Source organism: Triturus cristatus, chromosome 12 (genome assembly GCF_964204655.1).
Source record: "Triturus cristatus chromosome 12, aTriCri1.1, whole genome shotgun sequence".
Lineage (NCBI taxonomy): Eukaryota > Metazoa > Chordata > Amphibia > Caudata > Salamandridae > Triturus > Triturus cristatus.
In genome coordinates, this window is record NC_140595.1 from 242,772,843 (window position 1) to 242,792,140 (window position 19,298).

The 19,298-nt window shown below is 44.6% G+C and overlaps 1 protein-coding gene across 1 annotated transcript in view; it reads left to right on the top strand.

The window, feature by feature from the left end:
• Nucleotides 1–19,298, top strand: part of CFAP45 (cilia and flagella associated protein 45) — a 513,786-nt gene that overhangs the window by 329,126 nt on the left and 165,362 nt on the right. Inside the window, exon 7 of the mRNA XM_085639403.1 lies at nt 793–922. Within this exon, the coding sequence (XP_085495529.1) occupies nt 793–922 (130 nt within the window). The remainder of the gene's footprint in view (nt 1–792; nt 923–19,298) is intronic.

Sequence of the window (19,298 nt, forward strand, 5' to 3'; positions counted from 1 at the left end):
CCTTGCCGGTTATGTACTTTTAAGAAATGTATGTTTTTCTCCCAGTACGGTAAATGTCTTACTCTTAATGTGATGTACTCTGATACCCTCTTGGAACCTACTCGTGGTTGCATTTATAAGTAACGTTGGTTCTTTCCCACTATTATTTCCTACCCATCCATATTTTGAAGCGCTCTGATACCCGCCTGGGTCTTGTTCCCGCTATACAAAACTTTATAAATAAAATAAATATATAAATCCATTACTGCATTTCCCTGCAGAGAACTACCATGTGAGGCATGGCAGTCCCAAGTATGGTAAACAAAAGAATGAATCGGGAAGGCAGGGAGAAAATTCTCTGCACATCTGTGTCTTTGCTTTTATAAACCAAACTCTCACCGCGAGAGAAATACAGCTATGCAACCCGATGTATGTATATTCTTGAAAGTGCAGTGCCAAAAGCTCTGGTAGAAAGCTGTACTATTCAAGCTAGGCCTAAAATGTGTTTCACCGCTTATAAATGGATCCAGTTCTATTACCATGTGTTTGGGTTTTAGACTAGAAATTATGTATCTTAAATCCATGTGTGTCATAGCCTGTATACTATTATAAGCGTAAGTGTAAGCGTAAGCGTAAGTATCTGTTACTACTTGACTACTGTCATAGTTAACCATTTAGTTTTATATAAAAAATAAATAAATTATAACTAATTACATTTAATGTAATAATCTTATACCTTTCAGACAGACCTTTAGGGTGCCCCCAGTGTTCTGCAATCGCTGAAAGTTATTTGTATGCTCTTTTATTTTTAAGAGGAAAAATGCATATAATCAATCAAATGGGAGAAAACGAAGAACTTCGGATCCTCCTGGAAGAGCAGAGAGAACAGGAAGCCCAGCAGATGCTGCAGTACCTTGAAGAGCTGCAAATGAATGACTTCAAGGCAGGTTGCACAGTTTTTATAGTTTAAATTGAGGTATCTTGATTTTTCTATTGCTAAGACCTAGTAGATGATGTGCACTTGTCTTCCTGGAAATTGATTTTGCACAGTCCATCTTAGTGAATTCTGTCTCTTGTAGTGGGTCCTTGCCATTAAAACGTTAAAGGTTTCTGAGGTTAAGTGAAATATTCAACACCATCCAATTTTTTGTGCAGCTAATTCAAGACACTGCATAAAATACAACGTACAGTATAAGAAAGAATAATTGCTAAAATAGATTCTAAAAGATCATAATATATTGCATAGCAATATTGTTCAGTAAAATATGCATAACACAATTTTCCCCAAAGTAATAACAATAATTGTAGCATCTTATGAAGGGCATATCCACATGCACAATGTTAAAGAATGTCCATGTATTCCATAGAAATTCCACAAAAGCAAATAGGCTTCTCTCGTAGGGGAATTCTATTTATTGTCATGAGCGCTGAATAGTCCCGCCTCAGAGCAGTTGTTATATATACATATATCTTCTTAAGAGCAGATTTTCGCCTTTCTTCAGAAAGGCCTGCAAAGACTCTTTAGAGAGAGAGACAGAGTATGCAGCCTATTTACCTAGTCTACAATGGCCAGATTCTCAATCCTAAAGACAAAAAAGGGGCCAGAACATAGCAATTTAAAGATAATTTTAGTACAAAACAGTATAAATATCCCTCACAAACCTTTTTTTATGGTAGAGATGAAGGGAGCAGGACAGAGTAGCCTCATATGCTGCCATTATATGTCTAGAAACGTCACTGTGCCTTCAAGAATCCAGACTCAACCAGTATCCCATCATGCATTGTAGGTAGCAGTTACTTCAGTTCTTTTTGAAGGCTCCTTCTGACACTACCGCGACTTGGACAACTGCAACACCTGGCATTAGCCGAGACCAGAGAAATCTTCGGGTATTTAAACCCTCGTTATTAAATACCAAATTACCTGACCACCCGCCCTGAGGAAGCCCCAGGCCTGATGGCCGACTAGGGGGCGAAACACGTGTTGGCTGTGCCATCCTTTTTTCGTTTGCAGCTACCCAAAAAAGAATAAAAAATACATATTTCAACCGGATCTACTTGTATCAATTGGATTTTATCCCCAACAACGGAAATTCAAACTCTAGCCCAGACACACAATTACAAAACCTCCTTCTGACACAACCCTGGAGCATTGAGCTCAACCAAAATTGATTTTTTCTTCAAAATTCTTGCCTGAATTTGACTGCAAACAGTTTCACTCGATGCCTTTTGTCTCTCCCTGCCGCTTTTGTGTTTTTCTGACAGGAATTACAGGCAATTTGTTAGGAAAATGCCATCTCTTTTTGACAAGTGCCTAGCCTGTGGTAGAAAAAAGCCAAAACCGATCCACACGAACTGTGTATAATCTGCCTTCCAAAATACCATGTTCCTGAGTCTTGCCAGCACTGCACAAACTTTTCTAAATGCACCCTGAGAGACTGTGATAAGATTTGCATTAATGGTACAGAGGAGTGAAGAAGACTACGGTCTCAATCTGAAGGCGGGACCTCAGGGCATGGTGAGGGTCAGACCTCTACCAGTCCTCTGTTATTAGCCTCTGGTGGACACGCCAAGAAGAAAATGGCACAAAACGTCATTGGTCCAGTCGCCGTTGAAGACATCGACGTCGAAGAGAGGTACGGCACTGACCTGTTCACCGGCTATTCAAGGTACGATATCGAGCAAGATCAGCGTCGAGGCCAGGTCTATCGAGGTCATCCATTACTTTTTCGACCCGCAGGCCTCGCTCCACGTTGAGGTCACGATCGAGAACGGCGTCAAGACACTTGCAAAGATCTACGCCGAGGCGCCGCCAAAGATGGACATCAAGGCATACTCCAACGTCGAGGCGCCGTCGGTGTTCACCGCCGACAAGTAGGTCGGCATTGAGGTTCATCGATGTCGCAAACTCTTTCGACGTCATCCAGGCTACAGGAAGCTAGAAAAAAGAGAAGACACGTTTATTCCTCACCAGCTCTGAGTACTCGAGAACGTATTCTCCATCTTCAGGTCTTCATCCAGCTTCTCCACCACCTTCGCCTCCTCCGCCTCTACCTCTGCCACCACCTCCGCCACCCCCTCCATCACAGGCACCAGTTACACCATGGAGATCACGGTTTAGATCACAGCACCATTCTAGCCGCCTTCATCATAGCTCACGGTACACTTCAGCTTTTTTTAGGCGCTACCATCACTGTTATCATCACTAATGCTCTCGGACAAGATCCTCCACTTCCACTGGATAATATTCACCAGCATTGTCGGACTCTTCACCTCCATGTATTTCACCGGTGGATGATGTTACTACATTCCAAGAAGTCCTTGTGAGATGAGTGACAAAACTTAATATTCCTTTGTTAACTCCAACGCCAACGATATCAGTCATTTTCGAGACCCTGCAACAGAGATCGGTAACTAGGATCATTGTTACCATTAGTGCTAGGTCTCCTTGAACCGGCTATTAAGCTTTTTCGAACACCAGCTTCTGTTTAGACAGCACTTTCCAGGCTCCACAAAAAATATCGCCCTCCGGAGCAAGATCCAGCTTTCCTCCGAAAAGATCCTACACCAAACTCTGTGATCGTCTTGGCGGCAAAGAAACAGTATGCCACTCCCCCCTCTTCTATGGTTCCTACTGATGAGGAGAGTCTGAAGTTGGACTCTGTAGGTCGGAAATGTGTGGCATGGCAGCAACTTTCATTAAAGCAGCCAGCGCCACTGCCTTAGTAGGCAGATGCGACAGGGCACTGTTGGAATCTATGAACCAGCTTGTTGAACATCTCCCTAGTGTCAAAAGGGAAGACTTCATGGAGATCCTAAACAAGGGTTTAATGGTCTCAAATCAAGTTATCAGTGCTGCAGCAGACTCCTCATTATTAGCTGCTCAAGAATACTGCCACGGAGTAGCTCTACGACGACACTCATAGCTGTGCCTAACACCCCTCTAGCCAGAGTCACACAGAGAATTTTAAATCTGTCTTTTTCTGGAACAACTCTTTTTGGGGCTCATGCCGATGAAGAAATGGCAAGGATGAAGGCAGAAATGGAAACTGTCAAGGCAGTTGGGCTAGAGAGACCCAGGGAGCAGAGAAGATTTTCTGGTCATACCAACCCCGCTTCTTTTCCTAGAGAGGCCAGTCCTCTCAGTGGTATCAGGGCCGCCAGCAAAGTAGTGCACATCAACAGCATCAGCATCCCTATCAGTCTTACCAACAACGGCAGCCTAGAGGGAGGTCTACCCTAAAATCTGCTATAGGGGGCAAACAGCCTTCCGGATCGAAGCCCTGAATTATTACTTCCACCTGTTCTGTTCCCCACTCCAGTGGGGGAAGCATACGTCATTACCTGGCGGAGTGGAAAAACATAACGCAAGTTGCCTGGGTGCTGAATATTGTTCGCAATGGATTTTGTCTGCGGTTCATCAGTCCTTAACCGACCATACCTCCGAACCCAACCAACTACCAACTCCCATTGTAACGAGCGGAGCTCAACATTCTTTTACAGAATCGGTTCCTCCCCAACAATGAGCAAAAGGCATTTATTCCAGGTACTTTCTTGTCAAGAAGAAAGAAAGAAACAAATTCAGACCCATTCTTGACCTCAAAACAGTCAACAAGTGGATTTGGCAAGAAAAGTTCAGGATCCTGGAGTTACACCAAATTTACCCCCAATGCACCAGTTGGATTGGCTGTGTTCTGTTGACATACAAGATGCGCACCTTTACATCGCAATCGCCAGAAAACATCACAGGTGCTTGAGGTTCGTAGTGGGACAAGACCATTACCAATACCATCCTCCCATTTGGTCTGAAACTAGCACCCATAACATTCTCCAAGTGCATGGCAGTGGTGGCTGCCCATCTCCGGAGATGCAAGATATTTGTCTACCCATACCTAGACAATTGGCTAATGAAGGTGTCCACGCCTCTGGAAGCTCAGCTTCATTATAACTGGACTTGCAATCTCCTACGGAGGCTGTGCCTTCAGATCAATCACAGTCCATCTCTATCCCTGTGCCAACCTTACATTATCTGCGAGCCTCCATTGACACTGTAAGGGCAAAAGTGTGTCCTTTGGAGGAGAAACGCTTTTCGATCCTTCAGAAATGTCAGGCTCTTGTGAATGTTTCCCATCCAACAGTAAGAACAGTATCCTCCCTTCCCGGATCAATGGCTTCCTGCATCAATCTCACACTGAATGCCCATCTCCACATGAGGCCTCTACAAGAATGCCTCGAAGATCAGTAGGACGAACTGACAGGCAACTGGGAAGACAGGATACAGCTGTGCCTTCATGCGTATCTGTCCCTCAGATGGTGTTCTCCAACCAATCTCCTCAAAGGCACGCCATTTCACCAGGAGATTACGCCTCAGACCATTGCCACGGATACTTCACTGCTGGGTTGAGGAGCCCACATGGATCACCTCGAGATCCAAGGAAAGGGGTCGGAGAAGGAATCAACGTACCATATCAATCTCCTCAAGCTCCATGCAGTCCAACTGCCGTTGAAAGCTTTTTATCCATCGTTCACCTCCCGCTCCCTGCTAGTTCAGATGGACAACACCACAACCATGTAGAACCTCAACATGCATGGAGGGACAGGGTCCAGGCCCTTGTGCCACGAGTCCCAGACTATCTGATAATGGCTTCTATCAGGGGCCTTACGATCACAGCAACACACCTGCCAGGTGTCCAAAATGCACAAGCAGGCTCACTCAGCAGACTTCTGCAAGAAAACCAAGAGTGTGTCTTAAACGACGACATCATAGAAGACATTTTTCAACGATAGGGAACTCCGGTCATCGAATTGTTTGCCACCGCAAAAAACAGCAAATGCCAAAGCTGCGCACTGCAGTTCATCCAGATGGGAACTCTGGGAAATGCCTTATGGATCGACTGGTCCGGCAGATTTCGCTACGCTTTTCTGCCGATTCCCCTGATCCCAGTAGTTCTTATCGAGTTACCTCAGTCCTCAACAAAGATGATCCTCATAGCTCCGGAGTGGCCATGTCAATGGTGATTCACGAACCTCCTTCACTGGTCTATCCATCCACATCTAAGTTCATCCCAAACCCTCCTCTTTGAATTTAGCAGCATGGCTCCAGCTAGTGCAATATGGACATTTAAATCTGCCTCAGGACTGCATGGATATTCTCAAAGAAGCTAAGCAGCCTTCTACACGTTCCGCATACTCCTTCAAATGGAAGAGATTCTGCATATGGTATTTATCCAAAAACAAGGACCCTACCACTTGCCAGGAAGATGTTATTCTTCCATACTTACTCCATTTGGCAAAATCTGGTTCACAATTCTCTTCGATAAAAGTTCACCTGGCAGCTCTTGTTGCCAACAGGAAATGTCCTTCATACACCTCCTTTTTTCAGAATCCCTGTCATCAAGGATTTCCTAGAGGGCTTAAAGAAGGTTTTTTCTCCCATCAGACGTCCTTCCCCACCATGGGAGCTTAATGTAGTCCTTTCACGCCTTATGCAGAATCCGTTCAAACCCATACACAAGTCATCTCTCCAACACTTGTCTTTAAAAACCACTTTCTTTGTGGCGATAACATCGGCCTGCAGGGTTAGTTAGATCCAAGCTCTCTGTTCTCATGAACCATATACTGTATTCGATTCGAGCAAAGTGATTATGAGAACTCACTCAAAGTTCCTTCCTAAAGTGGTATGGAACTTCCATGTCAACCAGACAATCTCTCTGCCTACTTTGTTTCAGAATCTCTCTGCTCCAGCAGAAAGAACCCTTCATTGCCTGGATGTAAGAAGAGTTCTGAAATTTTATTTAGATAAAACAAAGGCCATCCGCCAATCAGACCAATTATTTATCAACTATGATCCAGTCCATACAGGGCTAGCTACTTCCAAACAATCCATTTTGCGATGGATAGTATCTTTCATTGTATTATGCTACCAAAAAGCTAACAAGAGTCTTTCAGCTAAACCTAGGTACACTCCACTAGGGGGAAAGCACTAACTGCTGCTTTATTGCTCAATATTCCCATTCCAGAGATATGTAAAGCAGCTCACTGGAAATCAGTATATACATATACCAAACACTCCTGTCTAGATTATAATGCTAGAAGATACTCAAGTAGGGCAGGCTTCCCTCAGAAATCTCTTTGCTTGACTTATCTGCATTATCCTCTGTATACTCCACTGCGTTATTTGGGGATGGGCTTATGACTATAAATGGAAATCCCTTGCAAGAGAAGGAAGTGTTATTTACCTATAACTCCTTTTCTCTCGTAAGGGAATTTCCATTATAGTGAAAAGCGTCTCTCCCTCCTCCCTGGTGGACTGAACAGAGGTATTCCCTTATTCCATATCTTTTAACATAATCCTTCAAAATGAACTGAAGTAACTGCCACCTGCTGTGCATGGTGGGATACTGGTGGTGTCTCGATTCTTAAAGGCACAGTGACTTTTTTAGACATATATTGACAGCCTATGAGGCTACTCTGTCCTGCTCCCTTCATCTCTATCATAAAAAATGGTTTGTGAGAGATATTTATACTGTTTTGCACTAAAATGATTTAAAATTGCTATGTCTGGCCCCTTTTTTCTCTTCAAATTGAAGAATCTGGCCATTGTAGCCTAGGTAAATAGGCTGCATAATCTGTCTTTCTCTCTCTCTTAAGAGTCTTTGCAGACCTGCCTGAAGAAAGGCAAAAATCTCCCCTTAAGTAGATATATGTATGCATAACAACTCTTCCGGGGGCAGGACTATTCAGCGCTTATGACTATAATGGAGGAAATTGACAATCCCAATCACGGTCGCAAAAAACAGGTACGGACCACCAAGTGAAAAAAAAAGGTTTTTATTTTTATTTTTGCAGATTACAAGGGTGCCTGTGCAAAAAATCTTTACAAGCAAGTGCCCAGCCTGACGCGTTTCGACTGCCCAACGGCAGTCTTGATCACATGACGCGCTGGACCTATCAGTGCAAATATATAGTGAAACTCACAATAGCACATAATCACATGATACTTATAATCCGAATGGTTTTAAAGACACAGTGCAAATCTAATTAAAGGGCCACCGATTCCAATATAACATAATGAAACGAATGACACATAGATTTAATACAAGCTTTTCTTACTCCAATGTGTAGAAAAGAAACTAATAGCATAGTGCTCCTTGTCAATGCAACGTTCAAAGAATAGTCAGCTCATGTTTACTGATTAATCTTGTAATGAGAGATTATTAAATATACAACATAGTGTTCTAATATAGTCTCTAATGACTAGAATCTCCCATTCGTAAAAAATAATACTGCAAATGTCGATGTTTGGCCTCTATAATATCTTAATACTGGTACTCTAAATATTTTTACGGTTTAATAAATACATCATTATGTGCCAAAAATACAAGCAAAGTGCAATTGTGAAAGGTCAAGTGCAAAAAAAAAAATATTCACACACAACATAATAAATTATATATAGCAGCATATATAAAGACGCCCCTCAAATTCTTTCCTTGTTTTGAGTCTCTTAGTGTGTTTGGCATTCACATAGTATCACGTTCCATTTTCAAGACTTTGTAATTAGATGTATCTGATGGAAGAAGAGAGACTACATTTCATATAAGATAAGGTAGGGTAACCCCTATCTAATACCTATAGCAGCACAATAATTAAGTTACATATCTAATTTTGTCTGACGTTAACCTAGAATATAGATAAAAATTAGCCGGCAAAAATTCTCATAAAACTCGATAAAATCTAAAACCAGATAAAATTAAGTAAAATGAGAACATTACCGAAAAAAATCATCAATCTTTCTATAAAGAATATAAATATCAACATACAGAATAAATATAGCAGCTATTGATCTTTTAAAAAATATTTGCACTGCCAATACAAATATTTGATAAGGATAAAATCTCAAAACTAAAATCGGCAATATCCTCCACCACAACCAGTTAAAATCCAGATAAAACCAGATTAAACAACCGGCCATAGAAGACAAATAAAAACCCATTTAGGAAGCCAAATTGAGATCCATATATATATAGAATAGAGTTTGCATTCCCAAGAATTTGGTATTGAGTCATTTGGTGGGAGATGACATATACAAATGGTTTCTGCCTATAAGGTTGCCAGGAGGGTCCACAAGGTCCCAGAACAGCACTGGGGGGAGGTCTTTGGCAACAGGTGCCCCTTGAGGTTGCCAGGAGGGCCCACAAGGTCCCAGAACAGCACTGGGGGGGGAGGTCTTTGGCAACAGGTGCCTACTGTGGGGCAATATTATATATATATCGCCGAAACACCTTGCATCTGCAAAGCCAGAACAGGCGGAAGAGCCTTCTCCTACATCACGGCCAAGACCTGGAACGAGCTCCTGATCGACATCAGATGCGCCCCCTCCCTGAACATCTTCAAGAAGAGACTCAAGACCTGGCTCTTCGACTGAACAGAGCTGCTCCACCCCCCCCAGCGCCTTGAAACACTCAAGGGGGAGTAGTGTGCTTACAATTCCCCTGATTGATTGATCCTCTCCTGTGGTCTCACCAGCTATGAGTTCTGCTCAGGCCCTCAGCGCAACTCCACCTTCCTTGGCAGGAAGTTCAAACTCCTATCACAAGTCCTTGAGCTGGGCTCCATGTTAGTCATCTCAGATTTCATCCTTGCAGGTGTAGTTTCAGATCTTACAAACAGAGACATGATTTTGAAAAATCAAAAATGCGTATCTATGAGAATTTAACATTCAAATTGCTATTATGTATGGAATGGTATTGTACACCAAATCACTGTAGGGCTCTGCAAAAAACACAAGTCCTTTCCCACTGCTGACACTAATGTTAGAAATTAGGTTGTTAGTTGACTGGAGTATGAGCCCTGGTCAAGCAGCAACCACAATCCTAGTCACGGTAAGAGGCAGATAAATCCTAAATGAACCTATTTTCAACCCCCTGGTAGCTTGGCACAGAGCAGTCAGGCTTAACTTAGAGGCAATGTGTAAAGTATTTGTGCAACACTTCGAACAATAAATAGTGAAACACCACTCAAAAAGATCCCACACCAGGGTAGAAAAATAGATCTGAAGTTAATACATAAAACAAGGCCAAAACACAAAAATCGAATTAGTAGAACCAAAGATATTGATTTTTAAAGTTTATAGTGAAAAACAGCACCAAAAAGCATGAAGTGAAGGACCAGGACAGTCACAAGTTCAGACCTACCGCGATGGAGCTTGGGCAATCCACAGGGACCCAGTTATGCCCGCTGAACAAAGTACCTCAAATCCTGGTTGTGGAGGATTTTGTGGATCTGCGTCGAAGATGCATTGTGTGTTTTGCCGCACTATTGTTGGGGACACCAGGTTCCAGGAGAACTTATGCCAGTAGGCGCCAACCACATCGGGGGGGAAGAGCGATGTCACTTGGGAGTGCTATATAGCGCCGCACTCACTGCTGCAACATGGGACTATGTCTTTTGCCACACTATCGTTGCAGACTCTAGATCGCAGGAGAACTTGCGCCAGGAGGCGCCAACCACATTGGGGGGGGGAGCACTCTCATCTGGTAGCGCTATATAGTGTAGTACTCACCCCTGCAATGCAGTTCGTGTGGGCAGCACCCAGGCAAAGCCCGGGCCCGTCCTGAGCCGTGAGCGCCTGGGCTGGGCCCCCCCTTCTTTCCATTCAATTCAGCATCAAATATGGGCAAGCGGAAATCTACTTGCAATAATTGCCCAGCTGATCCTAAGCTCCCACATAAGTGTCAATCATTATTTTTTATTTTACATTGGCAGTAGGGGTGCAGAATGAAGAGATACAAAGTATAGAGGAAAAACTAGGATTAGGGGCAGACCAATCCAAAGAGACATGCACTACAGAAAAAGGAGACATTCTGCGGACACGGCAGAAGTAATTTCTGCTTTTGAGCAGAGAGCATCATCTATAATTGAGACTGACATAAGGGGGCCCACTTTAGTTGAGTCTGATGTGACACCTGAATGGGTCTCTCCAGCCAAGAAAAAGAAGAAGAAATGCCCTAGGTCAAGGCCTAGAACTCATTTGAATTACTTGGTCACCAACTAGGAGAATAATTTGGTTCTTGTTTTGGGGGTTTCCCTGCATAATGCTGCATTAATGGACACCACATCTTTAAGCCCCTCTGTAGGAAAATGCCCTTTTCGAGTTGGTCACCCCCCCCCCCCCCCCCCCCACACCTTTTGCCTGGTATTTGATGGGATTTCGACTGGATGTGAACTGGGTTCCTGCTAACCAGGCGCCCAGTGCCAGATCTGTTTCCCAAATCTGTACAATTGTTTCTTCCAATTGGCTATACCTTTAGTACCTTCTGAAAGTCCCTAGTAAATGGTACCCCTGGTACCTAGGGTCTGATGTTCTAAAGAGGGCCCCTCAGGGTAGCAGCATGAATTGCTGCACCCTAAGGGCCCCCTCACCAAGCTCATGCACACTACCACTGCAGGCTGTGCGTATTGGTGCAGGCAAAAGTGAAAACACGACATGGCACCCAGCCTCTGTGCCATGCCTGCAGATACTGCATGCAGTAAAAGTAAGTCACCTCTATCTCAGGCCTTACCTCCCGAGGGCAGGGTGCACCATACTACATTTGAGGTCATAACTGCACAAGCTTGTATACCCCTGTGCTGGTCATTTCCATTACTGCCACAGGCATACCTGCATGAGCTGGTATGCCCTTGTGCTAGTCAGTTCTTTTACTGCCAGTACAAGTGATCAGGGACGTCATTTTAAAAGCATGTGCTAGACACTGGTGAAAGCAAGTTTCCCAGCTACACGATGGCATCTTGCATTACGAAACCCACACTGATGCCAATGTCGGATTTAGTGATACATGCACCCAGAGGGCACCTTAGAGGTGCCCCCTTAAAAACTGCCAGCCACTGGTGAGCTGTGACTGGTTTTTGCCAGCCTGTCACCAGAGATGAGTTCCTGACCCCCAAGACTCGAAGCCTACCTTGGGTCTACCCGCTGTGGACTCTCCAACGCCGCCTGCAACATATGTTTGCAGCCCCATCTACCACAACCACTCCCGGTGACGAAAACCCAGCGCCTAAGGATTACTCTGCACTCGTCACCCATAAGCCGCTGAGAAGAGGACCAAAGGTCTCTCCCCGTCCTCAAGCATCATGAGACCTGAGCCCCCCCCCCCCCCCCCCCCCTTGGTTCAGTCCGACTGGTCACCCAGTCCGACACTGAAGCCTCTATTCACGCAGACCAATTCCACTCAACTTGTATTGAGCACCCAATGCTTTTCTGCACAACTGCACACGGCTGCCCTCATGCTGCTGGAGGTGATCTGCTGGTGCTGCATTGGACCTTGCCTGATACTCACCTCAAATCTCGGGAGTTGGACGCGTAAGTTGCTGCAAAGGGCTCATACCGCGCAAAGAACACCAGATAACTATCAAGGTGGAAAATAAATCCAGTAAGAGGGGAACAGGTAGCCCCTATTCAGCTGTCTAATAGATTTAAGCTCTGGAGCTCCTTAGATAATAGTGACTACTAATTCCTGTACGCACGAGCCCCATGCAGCCGAGGGACAGGATTGCGCCCAAAAGGGTTTATCATTCTGTTAAACCAGTATTTATCCAAGGTCCTCATTTGAAGCTGGTGAGCTGGAATATTGCAGGGCTATAAAAGGGATAGTGAGAGACGGCTCAATATTTTACCAGAACTGCACATTGTGGGTCTACAACAAACATGGGATAGAGAAAATGCCTTTGATATGGACGGATTCATTTCTTACTTTTCTGCTGCCCTACCTTCATACTTGGGCAGAGCGTAGAGTGGTTTACTCACCCTGGTTTCCCTAAATATTCTGGTAATTCTATGCAGATGGAAAAAGGCTCTAGTTATTTATCGGTCATCCAGTTAGAATTTAAACATGCAGGCTAAATCCACTGATCATTTGTTGGTTTTAAAGTCCTTCCTAGAGTCATATGGGGAAAGACATGACTCACCTTATCCTGTCATTCTAATGGGAGATTCTAACATTCATTCATGCCAACCAGTGTGTCATATACTTTAAGATTTTTGCTCAGGGGACCCTGTTATAGACCATTTTGAGCACCCTAGCCAAGGGGACCTGCTTTATGACATCATTACAGATTTTTACTTGATGCTTAGTGTGCAATCCAGAGAGGATATTCCTACATTTACTGATAGATGTTCTAACTCTACCATTGAATATATAATTATGTCGGCTTTACTAGTGCAATTGGTTCAACATTTTGAGGACAAATGGAACTAGTTTAGTTATCACAACCCCTTATTATTGACCTAGGAATAGAGTTTAGGTTAAGTGGCTAGTTTCATAGTAGGACCTAGGAACACTCACATTTTACCTGAGGACCAGGCCTATAGACTGAAATGGAGCAGGGTCCCCTTGGATTCTTTTTTTAGATAACCTCTATGCTAAATTGGGCCATACGTAGAAAACTGTACGAATAAATAAATCTTGTTGAGTGCATTTAAGAAACTCTGTATGCAGGTCCCTACCAACCTTATGAGAGTGGTGGGCAGATCCAAACTTGGGGGAGAGAGGTGGTTTAACCATAATTGATCTAAAGCTCACCAAAACCTACTAAGAACTCTGAAACAAATCCCTAGGGATAAGGGTGTGATAATTGTGGAGGAAGAAATACAAGTAGGCTTAGAAGCCCGTAAACAAACATTAAAGAGGAACCTTGGGATCAACTACTCCAGACTAAAGTTTTAAAAAATATTGCCAGATTCTGGGAAATAGTCAATCGTCCGTTTTCTACTGGGATAGCTAACAGCGTTGTAGATTGTACTAAAACACCAGATTTATGGGTGGTGCATTTCCAGGGGATATATGAAAGTCCATCAGTGGAGTCCATGAAAGTCCATCAGTGGAATCCCCAAACAACCCCCAGCTATTATCTAGAGGTGATTTTGCTCTGACCTTCATTGAGAAGGAAGTATTTGAGGTCATCCTAATTATGTCGAAGGATAAGGCGCCTGGCCCTGGCGGGGCCCCAGCTGATCCATACAAGACAAACCCTATAAGTTGGGCTAAAATTTTGATTCATGTTCTAAACGGTGCCTGCAGTAAAGGTTTACCAGCCTTCTGGTCTAGGTCTATAATTATCCTTATCTTTAAAAAAAAGTGCAAGATCTGATCCCCGATGTTGTAGACCCATATCCTTCATATATTCAGTCAAGTTTATGGGCAGAGTGATCCTCTCCAGATTATCCTCTTGGTTGGATCAAAATAATGTAACATCCAACCTACAATAGGGGTTCGGCCCAGGGAAAGGTATGTTAAATCATTGCCTGAATTTACAACTGGTCATCAGAAAACATACAGTAGCCAAGTGGGGCATGTTACATCTTGTCTTTATGGATTTAACATCTGTCTTTGATTGAGTTAATAGATCTAAACTTTGGCTTCTGCTCTTCAACATGGAAGTGGTTGTAACATCATAAATTACCTGCATTAGACCTCTTGACAGTCATGAGGTATAACCAGACCGGAACTCTGTTGTTACCTATAAGAGTACACAGGGGGGTAAGACAAGGCTGTATTTTAACCCAACTCCTATTTATATTATTATTTATTAATAATCTGGGCCCAACTGTATGTCCAACATGTAAAGACATCCCCCAGGTTGGGACCCAGTTAATCTCCACATTTTTGAATGCGGACAACGTCGAACTGTTAGCAAGAATGACAGCAACTCCTCAACTATTTTATAGGCTTTATGAACACTTTAGACCTCAGCCCCAACTACATAAAATCTCATACCGTGGTCATGGTCAGAGGAAATGTTTTGGGAAAATAACAGAAGTCACCAGGGTATCCACCTTCTCCTATTTGGAACTCCTCTTCATTAAAAGGGATTCCTGGGTTCTGCTAAGGAGAGCTAAAAGGAACATAATGTCCAGAGCTATAGTGGCGGTATTAGATTTTGCCAGCAGATTGGGGGCTAAACCTGTACTGGCGATTGTGAAAGTTTATCAACTAAAATGTATTTCAGTCACCAGCTATGGGAGTGATATCTGGGGTTATAAATAATCTATGGATCTAGAGATAGTAGAAAATAATGGGCATATTATCAAGAAACTGCGTTAAAATTATCGCCGCTTTAGCGGCAGAAAACTGCAGCTAAAGCGGCGATAATGGGCTTGATAATATGCCCTTAAGAATTCCCATAGAAGTCCATGTTCTGGTGTCAACATGGACTTCTATTGGAATTCTCAGCGGCATATTATCAAGCCCATTATCGCCGCTCCCCGCACGGCACTTGATTCACAGCTAAGTTCATAACAGCCTTCTCCTGACATACTGGGGTCGCTGATTCAATACTTCACAGGGCAATCATTGCATGGCTGTCTCTTCACGCCGCACATCAGGAGTCCTCTCAGCACGGCTCTCCACTGGACCACATTCCCGCCAATGCTCTCCTCTTCCACACAGGTCACAGTGTTCTAGGCAAGCAGGCAGGCTCTATTGCTCAAGGCTGCATACCAGGTGGTCTTGGTTTTCCTGGGTGATGTCCTCTCACCAAGCAGGGATACTATCAGGCCTTGTCCCGCAGTCCTGGTCACAGGCAGACATCTTGCAGAGCGTCCACTCTTCACACAGCACATCTGGCTGCTTAGCTGATGACAAATTTTGGGGTCTCAACCTCCCATTCTTATAGTCCATTTCCAGACACCAAATGGATTTAGGGTCTGGGTCTTTGAAGTTTAATGTTGGGGTTCTGCATCTTTTGTCGTGTGTACATTTGTATCACTTCTTCTGCTTGAAATGGTGTCTGTTACAGCAGGAGAGACTACAGTGCTGATAGTCCCACAAAACAAGCCATGGGAGTGACTAGAGTGCACACTTGGATGTCAGCCACAGTGATATGTGCATTAAAAGGTTAATCCTGGGCTTCCAGTCCTACTATGTGTAATTCCCTTATCAGCATTATCTCCTTTCTGTGATGTGTTCAGGCCCTTTCCTTGTGATCCGTCACTAAATTAAAGAGCACCTTTTGAAGTGTACAGGGGGAGTCTTGCTCTCTCTCTCCCCCCCTTCTCCAGTGTGTCCCAGCCAGCTCTCAGGAATGCAGCAATACACAAAAATGTCTGGGGGTTCTCCCTACACCTCATGTCTTCACCAGGCAGGCCTGGCTTCCCAAAATGAAAACCAACATTGAACCCATGGCCCTCCGTCTGGTGTACCATTGCAGATACACTTGCACTCAGTGTATAGACACAGCACACATTCTATTCAGTACTGTTACCTTCATTCATTTTCCCTCACAGACACACATATATTCAGTACACACATTCACTATGTGCACTGTTCAGTACTGTAGCCATTCTGTGTTGTGCCATGATGTGCTACTTGCAAACACACACACTGCCAGTACACAAATTCATCATGCATTAATTGCATAACATTTAACCTTTCATGTATTGTACTTTTCACAAGCATACATACAACCAGCGCACGCTTCCCCTGCGCACACACTGCTAGGCCCTGCACCTCTCATGCAATGTAGTCCTCGCAGGTATACATACGCTCAGTACATTCACTCGCCATGTACTGCACAGCATGGCTCTATTCCTGTACTGTACCCTTCCCAGGCACACATAGAACCAGTTCAGAATCACCACTCCTGCTGTGCTGAGCAGCCTTTTCATTTACCTGATGTAGGCCAAGGGTGAGTTAAGCACACAGCAGCAGAACTTTAAAATGGTGAGTATGCCTTTTGGCCATAGTCCAGTGACACAGGTTAAAAAGGACCTGTTCAATCCTATTGGTCACTACAGGATATGCTGTCACCACTGCGATCGTGCTGCTTAACTCCTGGTGAAGGCAGTAGCTATCCACCACCACAAGAGTAGCGCTTTGGGAGCCCCTCCCAGTCTAACGAGACCGCAATCTGCGAAACAGGCCTATGTCATGCCACATATGCACGATCCGTGTTTGTATATAACAGCAAAAATCAGCATTAGGGAGCCATACAATGGTACAGTTGGGCAATCAGGGTAGGGAAACAAGTCCTTTACCTTGCAGAGGACTTTTCTGTCCCAACAGCCATACAGTCCATGGTAGCCCATCAGGGGAGCGAGAAGGACCTGGAGTGTGAAACAGTGGCTCAGGTTCCTGCCAAAAGGAGAGAGGGAAGGGAGCACTGGACACCAGCCTCAGAGATTCCCACAGTTTTGAAAGGAGTCCAACTCCGAGGGGAAGGAACCGGCATCTATTGGGAATGATAGACCTGCCTGAGGTGGCTGGGTGGCAAGCTCATGAGCTCTATCCCAGGCAGAGTTCTGGAAGGCGCCAAGGAAGTACCCCATTCTCAAGAGTCTTTGGCAACAGGCTGAGGCCTAGAAAAAGGGCACCCCTCTGGTGATCACCTTATCTATTGGGAGAATTGCTTCCTGTACAGTGAGCCTAGGGTCCCTAAGCTGGGGGCAATCAGAGTGTTGAAGGTCCCCCAGTGCTATAAGACATTCCTACTGGAGCATGTTCACAATATTCCCTTGGCAGGACATTAGGGACATGTGAAAACCTTTGACAATCTGGTCAACCACTTTACCTGGTACCAAATTAGGATGGAGTCATAAGTGTTCTGCAGAATCTGTATGAGTTGCCAAGCCAGTTCCAAGTCAGGTGGGAAGTGCAAGACTCCCCTCCAGAATTTCCCCAGGATGGGACCTCCTTTGACAGGGTGGGAGTGGACATTGGTGGTCCACTGAACCCCAAGACAGACATAGGGAAGGAGTTTATATTGGTGTTGGTGGACCATGCCACCCTGTACCCTGAGAACAGTTACTGTGTCTGTGGTGGCAAGAACATCTAAAGGGTAAAGGGCATCTTTACCTGCGTGGGTTTTCTAAGCAGTTGGTATCTGACAGAAGGACCAACTTCATGTCAGCATGCAAGAAGGACATGTGGGATGAGTATGGGTTTGCCTATAAGTTCTCCACATCATACCATCCCCAGACCAATGGACTTGTTGAGAGATCATCAAGACCTTGAAGGGCATGATAATTGGCATGTCTGAGCCATTAAGACCTAAATGAGATGTGTTGCAACCATGCCTGTTGCTTACTTATAGGAAAGTATCCCAAAAAGGAGCGGGCTTCTAGCCCTGTGTGCTTCTGTTTGGACAACCTGTAAGAGGACCTCTCAGTCTTGTAAAAGAAGAGTGGGAGAAAGACCTCAGGAAACCCTAACAAGATATTGCTGACTCGGAGCCAAGATGGGTCGCTATGTGAAGGAGACCACTGAGAATTTAGAAACCAGGGTCACTCTGGTTGAATACCAACCTGTCTAAAAAGTGTGGGTCATTGAGCCCATGGAACCCCATGTACTACAGGCCGGTGGACCTTGCCCTGTGAGGTCAAAGAGATGAAAAGTGAGGTTACCTACCTGGTTCACCTACTGACATCCAGGAATCCCTTAATGGCCTTTCATGTAAACAGATGTAAGCCACTTAATGAGAGGTCCGAAATCATTGTGCTAATGGTGATAGTTGGCGGTGGTGGTGAGGAGGAGAGTGAGTTTTTTCTTGACAAGATGGGTCAGTAGAGGGAGTAGTCCTGAACCTCATTGACAGAAGGTCAACAGAGGAATGGTCTCCAGTTGCTGGGCAGTTTGCCTCTTTATTCTCACTTACCCCAGGGCACACCAATTGGTGTGCCCATGATATTTACACAGTGGAACATGCCTGTCAAAAACAAAAATGACACGTTGACTGGTAAAGTGAGAACCAGCATCAAGAAGGAAATGTCCAAGATGTTGGAGTAGGGGGTGATTAAGCCTTCCAGTAGTCCCAGGTCCAGCCTAGTAGTGTTAGTACCAAAATCTGCCCCACCTGGAAGCATCCCCAAACTGTGGTTCCATTTGGACTACAGGGGAGGGGGCTTAATTCAGTCACCAATACTAATGTACACCCCGTACCCTGAATTGATGAGCTTATTGGTAGGTTAGGGCTGCCAATCTCCCCAACATCTTTGGCTTAACATCATGGTATGGTCAGAGGGCCCTAACTGAGGGAGCCAATGAGAGTTCTCCCCACCAGAAGGGCATTTCCAGCTCTCGGTCATGCCCTTTGGGTTAAAGAATGTCCCTTCAATTTCCACAAGGTTGGTCAACCAGGTCCTGAGTGAAGTAATTCAGCACTGTCTACCTTGACAGCATTGCAGTCTTCATCACCAACAGGGAAGACCACTTGACCCACCTGGAGGAAGAGCTTCAGGCCCTGTGTTAGAATCTGGGTTCTCTGGTTGGCACAGGTAGGTACTTGTGACAAGCAGGGAACCTTTCCTCTAGTCAGGGTAAGGGGTTACACTA